This window comes from Ctenopharyngodon idella, chromosome 17 (genome assembly GCF_019924925.1).
Source record: "Ctenopharyngodon idella isolate HZGC_01 chromosome 17, HZGC01, whole genome shotgun sequence".
Lineage (NCBI taxonomy): Eukaryota > Metazoa > Chordata > Actinopteri > Cypriniformes > Xenocyprididae > Ctenopharyngodon > Ctenopharyngodon idella.
Window position 1 is genome coordinate 22,214,554 of NC_067236.1, and position 14,332 is coordinate 22,228,885.

At 36.6% G+C, this 14,332-nt stretch overlaps 1 protein-coding gene across 3 annotated transcripts in view; it reads right to left on the reverse strand.

Annotated features, from left to right (window-relative positions):
- The window catches only part of mideasb (mitotic deacetylase associated SANT domain protein b), a 39,337-nt gene that overhangs the window by 6,268 nt on the left and 18,737 nt on the right, over nucleotides 1-14,332 (reverse strand). For 2 of the 3 annotated variants that reach the window (XM_051867639.1, XM_051867638.1), the window contains exons 6-12: nucleotides 11,404-11,546; nucleotides 11,145-11,248; nucleotides 5,727-5,802; nucleotides 5,202-5,290; nucleotides 3,280-3,426; nucleotides 3,067-3,189; nucleotides 2,477-2,682 (exon numbers count right to left, since the gene is read on the reverse strand). In XM_051867639.1, coding sequence (XP_051723599.1) covers nucleotides 2,477-2,682; nucleotides 3,067-3,189; nucleotides 3,280-3,426; nucleotides 5,202-5,290; nucleotides 5,727-5,802; nucleotides 11,145-11,248; nucleotides 11,404-11,546 — 888 coding nt within the window. Of the gene's footprint in view, nucleotides 1-2,476; nucleotides 2,683-3,066; nucleotides 3,190-3,279; nucleotides 3,427-5,201; nucleotides 5,291-5,524; nucleotides 5,653-5,726; nucleotides 5,803-11,144; nucleotides 11,249-11,403; nucleotides 11,547-14,332 lie in introns of those variants that run through there. The other variant, XM_051867640.1, reaches the window with a different exon arrangement.

Here is a 14,332-nt window from a genome sequence, read left to right on the forward strand (position 1 = left end):
ATAAATGTATATATTTTTTATTTCTGGCATGATTTTATAACCTCATATATCAACATAGTGCAAAATGGTATTAAAATTATGTGTAGAAGTCGTTGCTTTGTTATGAGAAAGAATGTCCGAAAAAATTTATTTCATTGATGTCATTCAGAGTAACCAATATAAAGGGACCATTTTGGATAAAATCATGCAGTCAATATCAAGTGACAGGATGTGACATCATTCAGACACCTGCACAGGACCACATGGTCGTGAAGCAAAGTAACTAAAGCCCTGTCCAAATACCCACACTTGCGGTTTTGCACTTGACCACTTGTCTACTTACATGACATATCTCCTGTATTTCAAGTACGTGTGAACACTGCAAGTGGGTGTAGAACTTTTGATTACCCGATGGGACACACTTATAGTCTTGCAAAAAAATGCAAGTGTTTACAGAGCTTTTTTATTTATTTTTTTTTTAATTATTATTTTCTATGCTTTGCATTTTAAAATACACTTCTAAATGTCTGTTCAGTGGTCGCTATGTAACTAACAGAAGACACAATATTAAAATTGTGGTGCTTCTTTAAGTGATAAAAAGCAGTTGCAAATGAAATTCACACAGCCTACCCATCTTTGCATCAATACAATGTGCAACACTTTATATTTTACTACCAAATTATATGTAATATATAATTAATTTAACTTACAGTCGAATGTTTTCCTTGACATCTCGCAATTTCGGGGCATGCGAGTTCCCGAACATAATGCATGATGGGATACGCTAGCCTCAAATAGCGCTCCGAAGCGGTATTCAAGATAGTGTGGGTTTAGTGTGCATTAAGGGCACTGCACTTGGGCATTTTCAAGACATGGGACAGTCTTGCGCACTTACTTCCTGTCATGTGCACACACTCTCAAGTGGCCAAGACCGCAAGTGTGGGTATTTGGACAGGGCTTAACTCTTTTTTAACTATTTGAAAAAATTATGTTTTCACTTGCTCATACGCATGTCCCGAAACATCAGGTCATAAAACATGGAAAATGTTATAAAAATTAAAAAACTTGTGCTAAATATAAAATGTTTAATTGTCCTTTTGCTAGCTAGATATCAGTCTGTTAGCATTGTTTGAAAATATTGTCATTCGGTAAAACCGAAATTTTGGTTTGCTTTTGTCATTTTTTACAAGATGTACAAAATTTGTGTTAATTATAAAAACCACGTAATCTCATTGTTAACACTTAATAAAACTTCAAAATTATTAGATATATGTATATTACATACATATATATATATATATATATATATATATATATATATATATATATATATATATATATACACACACACACACACATATATATACATACAAACACACACACATATACATATATATATATATATATATATATATCTCTCTTTTAAACAGAATCATTTACAGGAATCATCTGAATGAACAAACTCACTGAAATGAATCGGATTTTCCAATGCTACATATAGATGCAAGACGCCTTTGTAAGTGTTTGATTATTACCTCAGTTTCCTTGAATACACAATACAATGCAAAAAACCAACAACCCACATGCTACTTAGAGAAGCAAGCATTTTACTACACTATTGTAAAAACACCTGAACTACCGTCACACAACTGAAAAATGTGGTTCAGTTAGTAGTGTCACAAGTCTTAATTAATTACTCTCCAACACTAGTTCACACACTGTGACATTTAGAAAGAAATACAAAACATGGCACAGAACAACACAGATAAAATAAAAATAAAATTAAATAAATGTAAATATTTATTTATTCATTTATCGAATTATTTAATTTTTTTTTTTAAATGTACCCTATTTATTTATAAATATACTTATTTACTTACTTGCTTAATTAAATTGACCTTTTTTTTATTTATTCAAATAAGATACATTTAAATGAATAACTAAAGAAATAAATAAGGTACATTTAAATATTTAATTTAATTTAAATAATTTTTTTTAAATGTACCTTATTTTATTTACTTATTTAATTTAAATTATTTATTTAATGGTACATTTAAATAATATATTTAATTTAAATGCATTTATTTAATATAAAAGGTACATTTAAATAATTTATTTAATTTAAATGAATTTATTTCAAATGTAACTTATCTTATTTACTTATTTAATTTAAATTCAGTAAATAAATAAAATAAGGTACATTTAACTAAATAAATAAAGTTAGCAGTTTATTTTACAGTCCTGTTCCACATGAACATACTATGTACTTCTTATAGCAATTACAATAACTGAGTAATAACAAGGTACTAACCCTGAACCTTCACCTAAACCTAACCTTAACCCACGTAGTTACCTTATATTACCCAGTACTTTCTTGGGTAAGTACACTATAAGTACACGTACTGTAAAATAAAGTGTAACCTTAATAAATGTCAAACTATTATCATTAGTAAATTGAGTAAATGCGTAAATTGAGTGTGTATCCCAATAAACTGACCTGCCACACTTCTTGCAGGGAAATTCACCCTCTTGGTTAGTTTGTCCTTTTCCTGTATTGCCGGTCCCACTTTTCCGGCCTGCGGTTTCAGCGCGAGGTTTAGATGGTGGTGGTGGTGGTGGAGGAGGAAGAGGTTGACTGACCCCCAACGTGGACGGATCCCTAGTGCTGTCCTCCTGACTTCTTAAGACTAAGACGGCAGCAGCCTAACAGGAAACAAATGGTGAGTTTAAGCAAGCACAGCTGAACGCACACAGATAGCAGACAGGGAACTTCCTCTGTGGTTGTAAGTTCAAACACATCTGTGTTCACCAATGTGCCCTTCAGCAAGTTAATTGCAGGTTCCTCCAACAGGACGGTCCCTTTTAAGTGTACTATAAATGACATTGAATAAACTTGTAATAAAGTATACCACTAGATGGTGCTATAAATGTCCTACAGTGCTAAACTACGCATGAATATTGCCTTCCAAACCTCTGGCATAATAGTATTCGTATTATTTCAAGTAGGCCAGAACTAGGGATGAACATTGGAGAACTAAAAAAAAAAAAAAACCTCATGTAACCTTGGAGAAATCTCCTCAAACTCACATTTTCAGTGGCCTGTAGAGATTGTGTCACCCTGCCCGGGCTGCTTTCTTGTTTCCTGTCACATGACCCATCCCACTTCCTGCTCTCCTCGTCTTCTTTCCGTGATTCAAATTTCTGTGAACTCTGATGGAGGAGAAACATTACGGTGCTGCACTAGATTGTACGGAATCAAGTCATTCAGGTGCACGTACACACAAAGCCACAGGAACTCACTTTATTGTCCACTTCCTCCTCTGTTGTGGCTTTAGTTTCTGGTGGTTCTGCTTCGCCATATATGAGTGTTCCATTCCTGCCGATCTTCACCTGCTTTTTATACGTGTAGTAAAACTCCACACACTGAGCCACTGTCTTGGAGTTCACCTTCAAGTTAAACATTAAAACAATTCAGAATTACCATAATTCATAACTAGAACTTGCCGTTATAACGCTAGGATGTCAGTAGTGATTTATAATTATATCAGCTCTAAAAATACACTAATTTGACTACAAATACCGGAAATGTAAAGGATAATTCCGCTATGAGTCAGGCGAGAATTCTGCGTTCAGGAAAAAGGTGGATTGCTAGGATGTTCTACTTGTTTTTAGTATATAACTACATGGTTGTTCGGATGTTCTAGTTGATTGCTAATGTGTTACTAGGATGTTCTGGGTGGATGTTAGGGTGTAGGGCTGGGCGGTATTACGATATATATTGTTCCCACGGTATAAAATGTCTATCGTTGGAGATTTCGCTATATCGTGGTATGTAAATATATGACACTATTGACATTTCAGAGTGATGAAATGCATGAATGAGAATATAAAGAGCGGTACATACTTGATGTTAAAGGGATAGTTCACCTAAAAATGAAAATTTTGTCATTAATTACTCACCCTCATGTCGTTCCACACCCGTAAGACATTCGTTCATCTTCAGAACACAAATTAAGATATTTTTGATCAAATCTGATGGCTCAGTGAGGCCTCTATTGACAGCAAGATAATTAACACTTTCAATGCCTAGAAAGCTACTAAAGACATATTTAAAACAGTTCATGTGACTACAGTGGTTCAACCTTAATGTTATGAAGTGACGAGAATACTTTTTGTGCACCAAAATAACGACTAAATTCAACAAAATCTAGTGATGGACGATTTCAAAACACTGCTTCATGAAGCTTTACGAATCTTTTGTTTCGAATCATTGGTTCGAAGCGTGTATCAAACTGCCAAAGTCACGTGATTTCAGTAAACGAGGCTTCGTTACGTCATAAGTGTTTCGAAGCGTTTCGAAATTTCAGAGGTTCACGTGACTTTGATACACGCTCTGAACCACTGATTCGAAACAAAAGATTTGTAAAGCTTCGAAGCTTCATGAAGCTTGTTGTTATTTTGTTTTTTTTGGCGCATAAAAAGTATTCTCGTCGCTTTATAACATCAAGGTTGAATCACTGTAGTCACATGAACTGTTTTAAATATGTCTTTAGTAGCTTTCTGGGCATCTGAAAGAGTTCAGTATCTTGCTGTCAATAGAGGCCTCACTGAGCCATCCGATTTTATCAAAAATATCTTCATTTGTGTTCAGAAGATGTAAGAAGGTCTTACGGGTGTGGAACGACATGAGGGTGAGTAATTATTATGAGAATTTTCATTTTTGGGGAAAATAACCCTTTAAATAAACCTATTATACCTGTAAAACTTAATTTGTTTAATTTATGTTATATTGTATTTGTCCTATATTTTGTAACTTGCTTCTTTTTTCTAATTTTTAATAACAAAAATGAGCAACTATATCATGATATATATCGTTATTGTGAAATAAAATTTCTCATATTGTGAAATAAGAATTTGGTCATATCACCCAACCCTAACAGGGTGTTGCTCGGATGTTCTAAGTGTTTTAATATATTGCGATGTGGTTGCTTGAGTGTTGTAGTTGGTTGTTAGAGTGTTGTTAAGATGATCTAGGTGGTTGCTAGATGGTTACTTACTAGCTAAGTCTCTATAATGAATAAATCCCTAAATATGTCACAGCTTCAACACAGAGACTCCCATTTTATCATTTGAAAAAGTAATATCACACATCCTCAAGCTGCATAATAATATGATTTGTGTGGGAGACTGATACTTAAGGGTTTGTTCAAACCTGTACATACCAGTTTCTGGACCATGAAGAAGTCCTTCTTGTAGGCAGCGATGCCTTTGTTGAAGAAACGTCGTTCCTCTGGCGTCCAGCTGTCAGAGCCTGTGTGGGACAGACAAACGGTCCACACAATCAGAAATCATGCTTATAGACCACCCCCACCCGCTAACACAAATACATTCACGCACAAAGCACAGAGAGAGGGCAAACAGCCAGCACACACATGTCCAGACAAACAATGATGCCGCTGTCTTCTCCCAGGATTTAACAACATGCCACAGACACACTCCCCCTCCTTTCCTCTCACCCACTCCCGTACTCTACCCAGCAACTCACTCGATCACCCAGCAATCTCTCAGTCAAACCCCTCCCCTCTGCCGTACTCCACTCCTCAGCTGCTTTTGTTTATAACGGAGACAGGGAGCATGGCTTGGAATGCCAGCGCAGGGGGTGACGGAGTACCGGGGCCGCATACCGTACGGATTAACTCACATCACCTCGCCAAAAAAAAAGTGAAAGAAAAGTGAGAGGGACTTACCCGAGTAGTGATAGTCAGCCAGGGGGTGCGCTTTGGGAAAGATGGGGTTTTTTAACAACAGGAGAGTGAGGGCCCCCTACGAAAATGAAATAGAAAGTAAAATTAGCATGGTTGAGGAAACAAAACTGTCTGCGGTGTGTGGCAATAGAGACATGGTCAGGGCACGTTATGTCTGAGTTGATACGAAGAGATTAATGAGGGCAGCAGAGATGCAATTCTGCTAGACCATCGCTATATCCTTAACAACATGTATAAAAGGCTTTTGCTGAAGGCGCTTATCCCAGCTGTGCAAGTCGCTGGATCATCCCTTTTGTTCTCTCTGCCTCGTTGCACCATACAGTTTCTCAGGGTGCGATAAATCGAGGACACCATCTTTTTCTGGGTCAGCGAGCTCTAACGTGACCTTTTTTCTCATTTATGGCCTTTCTGACACTTTTATTCATGTGTACAGCAAGTGCCACAAGCAAGACTTGAACTCACATTGACTGCATAAATACCACAGCTCAATGTGTCGGCCATACTTAATGTATTAATGTCATTGCACTGGATAACAAAATATAATAATACTTTAAAGGGGACCTATTATAAAAAATTCACTTTTATAAAGGTGTTTGAACACAGATGTGTGTCAACAACCAGCCTATAATGGTGAAAATCCACCTACTCCCATTATTATAATCCCCATAAATCATACACAGTCTCTTCAAACGAGCGATTCAAACGAGATTAGGGGGAAGGTCCGCCCATGACTGGTGATGATCTGCCCTGTTAGCATAGATACCGCCCTGAGTGAGCCGCAAATGTTCTGTTATTGGATGTACCAATAAACATAAGTGTCTCCACAGACTCTCGGCATCCGAGTCACTGAATTTTATTTATGAAGGAAATGTGCCGAAGAAAGTCGGTAAAGTGTTATATATTTGCGCAAATCATTTTACGCTGGACTGCTTCACAAATGAGGGTCAGTTCAATGCTGGATTTGCACAAAAGATTAACATGGCGGCACATGCTAGTCGATGAGTTGAATCAACTCCACAGCAACTGCATAAATTTATCCATGTCCAGTTTCATTCTAAAAGTTGTAACTTCTTCCTGAGTCTCTCCATCAGTGTCCGACTCCGGTTTGAACAATGTAAGGCTGAACACCGTTACTGACAATCATCATTTTGGCTGCGTGAGATTCTCCAGCTTTGTTGTTGTTGAGCGACCAAAGCGTGAGCTGTTAAAGCTCCGCCCTCTTCTGGAAAGGGGGCCGGGAGCAGCAGCTCATTTGCATTTAAAGGGACACACACAGAAACGGCATGTTTTTGCTCACACCCAAATAGGGGCAAATTTGACAAGCTATAATAAATGATCTGTGGGGTATTTTGAGCTGAAACTTCACAGACACATTCTGGGGACACCAGAGACTTATATTACATCTTGTGTTAAACATAGTTAATGTGATGAACTACACATGTAGTTAATAGGTTGTGGTTACTAAAAATCACCTTACGACTGTTATTTCAAAGTAATAGAGTGCTGCATGTATGTGTCTTAAAACCCGGAAATTAGCTTTCTTTGCACTTCCGGTTCTATGGTTCTGAAGTCAGTGTTTTTTTTATAATGAGTTTTTGGGTAAATGCCTGAAATAAGGCCTGTGGTTAGAATAAGATGTTTTATTCTATGACAAAATACATCAGTAATACTCCACTTTTTAAGCTTGTATAAGTCTTGAAGTTGTCAGAGACATTAAACCCCATTTTCACAGACAAGTTAGTCCCAGACTAAAATGCATGTTTGAGCTGTTTTAACTGAAAGTAACTCGCCCTGACATATCTTAAAACATGTCAGTGCCATTGTTTTGTTTCAAGATGCACACCAATGTTTTTTTCCAAGGCACGTTTATAAAAGCTACTTAAATGTCCTAATTTGAACGAAGGCATAATCCAGGCTTAATCTAAGACCTGTCTCTGAAACCAGACCTAAATGTCATCACAACGAGCAGGAAAATGCATCTAGTCAGCTTTCGATTTGTTGCTTAAACTTACGCTCTTAAAAACTATTCCAACTCAAACTATCTAACTTGTAGATTTCAAATAAACATGCATTAATTCTAAAAGCCAGTTGGAAAAAATAATATTGGTAATGTCAACTTCAAAGTTGGCATCACCAACCCATGATAACTTTTAACATGACAAATTGCATTGCAGGAATTGAAATTAAAGGTCATTACTGTCTGATGTACATATGACTATCAACTATCTTGACTATCTGTCAAAATATCTGTCAAAACCACATTTGCAAGTGGCACATCACAAATTATTCATTTGCATGAAACAAAGCAACAAACAACTGAGGTCTAGCAACTTCACAAAACAAAACCCAAGATGCAACAAGATAAAACTTTTAAAAGCAATAGCTTCAAACCATTTTCAGTACACCTCTCCTATCTCTGAAACTCAGTAAACACCAAAAACCTCACAGACATTTCTCAGAGAGTCGAGAGGACTTTCATTTTCTGCAGAAGCAGTTCACATGTGATCCGAACCACAAAGCATCAAACAGCATGTTATTTTGCAGTGTAACACATGAAATTTGGCTCAGAAACCCAACGCACATAATTTAGTCATCTTCAGTGTGTCGTTCTGGACACGAGCCTGTGATTGACACGTGGTTGCTATGGCAGCAGTGTGACAGCTCAGCAGTAAGCGGCTGGCTGTTGTGTTGTTGCAGCTGCTGGCTCAACTGAGCGAACGCTGAAAAGAATCATCAAAGCACGCACTATTTGTGTTTTCATAAAACAAGGGTCATCAATTAGCAGTTGGTTTCACCTCAATTGCCAATCGGCGATCATAAATGAATAAGCTAGGGCTGCCAAATGATTAACAAATAGATTTGATCACGCAATATGCTGTTTAATCAATAAAATGAATCACAATTAATTGTATATATAAATATTAAATGTAATTCAAACGCACCATATTGCATGAAAAGATGCATTTCACAATGAACTTGCACAGGAATTATAAATATGTCTAGTTTATCTGTCACTTGTTGATTCTCAAGTGCAGCGGACAGAAAACAGTCACGGCCTGTTTACACCGAGAACGATAGCTATAATGATAACTTTAACTACATAAGCGTCTAGACCAGCGCACGATTACATTCTGTTTATTTTTAAGCGAGCGCTACAGTTTTGTCCTCTGCAGCTTTAAATGCTCGATCTCTCTAAAGCAGGGTGGATTCTGATTGGCTGTCAATGTTTTTATCGTTCATCAACTGGAAATAATTGTTCTGAAAGTGATTCCTACGATATTATTATAGTTGTTGTGTAGACTCGGCTATTCTTTTATATTTAGAACTAATATCTTTATCAGTATAGTTATTGTCATTGGTGTGAACGGGCCTTAAGAATGTAGTAGATGCACTTTTAGAGTCACCTATACTTCTGTTCAATGTTCAATTGTCTATGTTCACTTATAATGAACTTGTGATCATCAATGTAAAAGGAGACACTAGTTATGGTAGGTTATGTTACGGACCAGTTAAGATGGGGGACTATAATGGACACAAATTAGTCACTCTAAAAAAATAATGTGTTGGCTATTTATGACAACTTTGAGTGAATTTACGTTCAACCAACAAGGTACATTGAGTTAGAGGAACTTAATCATTTGTAGCATAAACACAAATTTTTAAGTTGATTACTCAAAATTAAGTCGCTCAAACTACCAGAGTTGTAGCCCTGGAACCAAATAATCTTATCTATTTCAGTTCAAATCAACAGCTATCCTAGCACATGCTAACATAACTTATTTAACATGTATATTTAATGAACAAGTAAGATATTACTGGCATTAGCGCAGTCATTGCTTATAGAGTCAATGTAGTGTTTACCTTCATGTATCTACTCTTCAGCACAATGATAACCACAAAAATTTCAACATTACAGAAACTCTTTTAAATTTCAAACAGAACAGCATTAAACACTAACAGGTTTTTCCCTTCACTAAAAACAAATAAATTAACATTTAATTTCAACATTTATTCTCCTTAACCAGTCCTATGCAAAGCATGCTGGGAACTAGAAACCCACTGCCCAATTTCTGAAGTTATCAAGACAATTTCATCAAGTTACTACTACCTAATTTTTTTAAAAAGCCACAGAAATTTGAGTTTAAATTACAGGCGATATTAAGTTGTAGTGATCAACATTATTATGTCAACAGAACTCGTTTGCAACTTAAAAGGTTTAATTAAAACATTAAATTCACATTTTTAACTTGCAAGCATGCATTTATTTAAGTTGTGGTAACAGGTCCCCTGAATTACTTTTTAAAGCGTGACCAGCTGCATATGACACTATTTTATTCTTTGTAAAGTTGATTTGGAACAATCTGTTTTGCAAAAATAATTTAAAAGAGACTAAATTAAATATATGCCATTGTATAGTACAGTATAGTAGAATTTATTAATACTTTTACAAGACAATGTATCGCAACAAACAAAACATAGATAAATGCATTACAGCATTTATTTATTTATTTTTCATATGCGAACACATTTAAAGTTGTAAAATTATCATTAGGTAACGTATTATAAACAAACATGTATTAACAGCAGGGTTGCCAGGTTTGCATAACAAAACCAGCCCAATTGCCATTTTAAACCGGCCCAATTGCCTTTCGGGGGGTAAAAATCGAGTTGTAGCGGACTAAAAAAAAAAAAAAAACCCACGGCAAGAGTGTAAAAGTAGCCCAATTCCGGCGGGAAAACTGCAGACTTGGCAACCCTGGTTAACAGTGAGTGAACAACTGTATATTTATATGGCACCTAATGGGTTAACTAATGTACAAACTGTACATTTCGGTAACACTTTACAATAAAGTTAAATGAATTTCCCTGAAATGTATATTCCACATATTAATGTGTGAAACAGGATTTTGGGGGATTTTTGATTGTTCAGGTCTTTGCTGGAAAGGAAATTTAAAGCCTGGACTCCTTAGGACTTTAAATTAATAGCTTTGTCACATGCATGTTTGTGTGCGAATGGCCTTAAGTAAAATGCTGTTCAAGGAAACAATGCAGACCATTTATTTTACATGTACAATTTTCCATGTGCATGTAATGTGTCTGCACGCATTAGTTACACAAACACTTTGTCTTTTCAGGCTTTGTTATACTTAATTAATTCCAAAAGATAATTCCACATAATTTAACTGCCTAAACTGATACTTCCTGTCACAGATGTTACTAAGAAATCCTTAAATGACTCAACAAACTGCTCATTCAGATATCTTCCACTCATGTGACAAACCCTTCATCCATTGCTCTGACTAACCAGCATTTTAAGAAGTTATAAACAGGTTTGATTGGTACACAATACAGCAGGAAGTGCAGCTATGCCAGTGTGCTACTGCACCGTATGATACTCACCATGATTTCACCCTTGCATTCATACAGGCAGTGCATAGCCAGCTCCTGATTGGTCCCTCCTCCATACAATGCACTCGAGCACGCCAGGTGCATGAGGTCATCCACTGCAGGGACATGTCCAGGAAAAGATTACAGTCATGCAGATTTAACCATAAATATTTAAGGCAGGCTGTAAAAATGTTCCTCCAACTTCCTTTGAATTTATTTGATTAAATAAATAGATAAGAGAAGTTAATATGGTATTGTGTAAGTTGTAAACCTCTTTGCTGTTGCTGAGTATTGGCCTCCAGGTCAGGCAGTGGCGCCCACACCAGTTCAGCCTTGTGTAGGTCGTGCTGTGCTGCCGAGCGCTCTCTCAGCTCTGGGACCTCCGCTTGATACCGCAATCCAATGTTTATCCGACTGAAAAAGAGAGAGTGAATATAAACAGGCTGCTGTAGCAATCCACACACAAAGATTATGATTTTTTAAATAATGGGGTCCAAACGCATGAGGCCACTAGTGAAAATGATTCTATTTTACACTTTTCTAATTTCGAATACAATTATATTATTAGCATGAGAATTTGAGTGATATATTGAATAGGATAGTTCATCCAAAAATGAAAGTTCTGTCACTGATTACTCACCCTCATGTCTTTGCACATGACTTTAGTTCATCTTCGGAACACAAATGAAGATATTTTTGATGAAATCTGAGAGCTTTCTGACCTCTTATAGACTGCAACGTTATTACCACTTTCAAGGCCCAGAAAGGTAGTAAAGACATCGTTAAAATAGTCCATGTGACTACAGTGGTTCAAACTTAATATTATGAAGCGACGAGAATACTTAAAAACAAACAAAAATAACTACTTTATTCAATAATTTACAGAGCCGGCATTCTGACGTAGAACCTAGAAACTCTGAACTGTGTTCACAATGTAAACAGCATAGGTAAATGACATGGAAGAGAAGAAATTATTGAATAAAGTCATTATTTTTGTTTTGTTTTGCACACAAAAAGTATGGTCGCTTCAAAACATTAAAGTCAATAATTTTATTTCTTAAAACTCATCTTTAAATCACCAAAATGACATATTTAAATGTTTTTTCCTGTGAAAAATATTCTTCATGCCTTAAAGTATTCTTGAATGTAACTCTACACCCTTGCTTCATTAAGTATACGCAGACCAATGAATATGCAAATTAGCCCCGCCTCCTCTCACTCACACCAGCTCAGAGATCCACTCGGTCAACTTACTGAGGTAAACGCTGCACAATGGTATCGCTCTTTACAACGTCGGACACATAACGGTAATTAATATGATTAGCCTTTTGCTTGACTACGTTATCAAACAGCTAATAATGTGTTGCTAATGTTACACAAACCATGTTCCCTGTTCACCATGTCAGAGTCAGACAGCCGCCTTATAAAAATAAGCATCCTTTCAAATGCTTTGAACAACTCAGAACAGGGCTGGGCGATAAAACGATAACGATATGTATCGCGATAGACGTGATCGATATAATTAAAAAATGTGTTCGATAAAACGTTCGATATTTTTTTATTCTTCGTCGGAAGAAAACAGAGGTTGCGAAGCAAGTTTGGTTGCATTAACAAAGGCACTCGCTCTCTGGTAACCTAGCAACGTAGGGAGTGACACGCTAACAGCCAATCATATAACAGTATCACGTTTGGTCGCGCCATATCGTTGTCTCGTGCTGGTCTGCTGGATTCCTCTTCAGTAACCGGCGACTGATAAGCAGAAAATGAGTGCCGCAGCGAGCGAGGAAATTGTAAATAAAAGAGGAAAAGTCAGCTCGCCAGTATGGCAGTTTTTTGGATATTATAAGTCTGACCGTAGTCAGAGCAATGTCGTCTGCAAATTATGCAAGACCGTCGTCCCCGCCAAGACTGGTAATACCACGAACTTGATGTACCACCTTAGCCGCGCTCACCCTTTGGAGCACAGCCGTATTCAACCAGCAACATCTGTGCGGTGTTGCAGCTACAACATTTTAATTATTTGAGTTTTCCATGGTTGTTGACATTTCTGTCTTAATAACTGAGGGGATTATGATCAGAGGAAGGTTAAGTTTAAAATAAAAATGTTTAAATGTAATATATTTTTCTCCTGGTCCTTATTTTAAATGGGTCATAAAAAATATCAATAATTATCGATATCGACCGATATGAAACACTGATATCGTGATACAGTTTTCAGCCATATCGCCCAGCCCTAACTCAGAATGTCGAAAAAAGGCATATAGTTCATTATTGATGTGACATGATTGGTTACAAGGTAGTTTGTGACGTCACAAACACCATCAATTTCAAACCGCAGGTTTGAGACTCTTTTTTTCACTGCAGTTTTAAGGAGAAAATACTCAGCAATGGTGTTGACTTGCACATGGTTTGTCTTAAAACATACTAAAAACACCATATAAACAACATAAAAAACCTGATTTTCACCACAGAGGGTCTTTAAGGTTGAACCACTGTAGTCACATTGACTATTTTAACAACCTTTTTGGCCTTGAAAGTGGTAATAACACTGCAGTCTATTGGAGGCCATAAAGCTCTTAGATTTCATCAAAAATATCTTCATTTATGTTCCGAAGATGAATGAAAGTCTTACAGGTTTAGAACGACATGAGGGCGAGTAATTAATGACAGAATTTTCATTTTCGGGTGAACTATCCCTTTAAGATGAAGTTTGTGCAAAGCCTGATAAGCATGATTTGAGAATGTAAGAAACTACAAAGAAAGATAATGCTTCTCCAAAAGCTTTTGTGACCAGGGGTTGGAAATGATTGGAAGCGTGCTACCACTGAAGCATGTCTATAAAATGAGAAATTCCTGAAAACAAAATCACATTCCACTCCAGTTCATTCCACAGGTAGTCTGTGTTGTATCTAAAAGTGTCTGAGTTGAATCAGAATCATTCAAAGACCATCAAAACTTTTTGGACTGCTGTATTGCTCATCTCACTGTCAGCTTTTTTTTTTTTTTTGAGAACTCAAGCATTCATGAGAGTAGACTCTGACCATGGGTATTTGCATAAAATTAACACCCCATGTTTTCCAAAGCCAAATGTTCCAGTATCTGACTGCCAAGGTCTGGGGATAAGACAAGACAGATTGTGTTTTATTATTTTGTTCCAGGATGTGCTCTCGTGGTGCACTGGCCAACTCCAAAATGAAGGA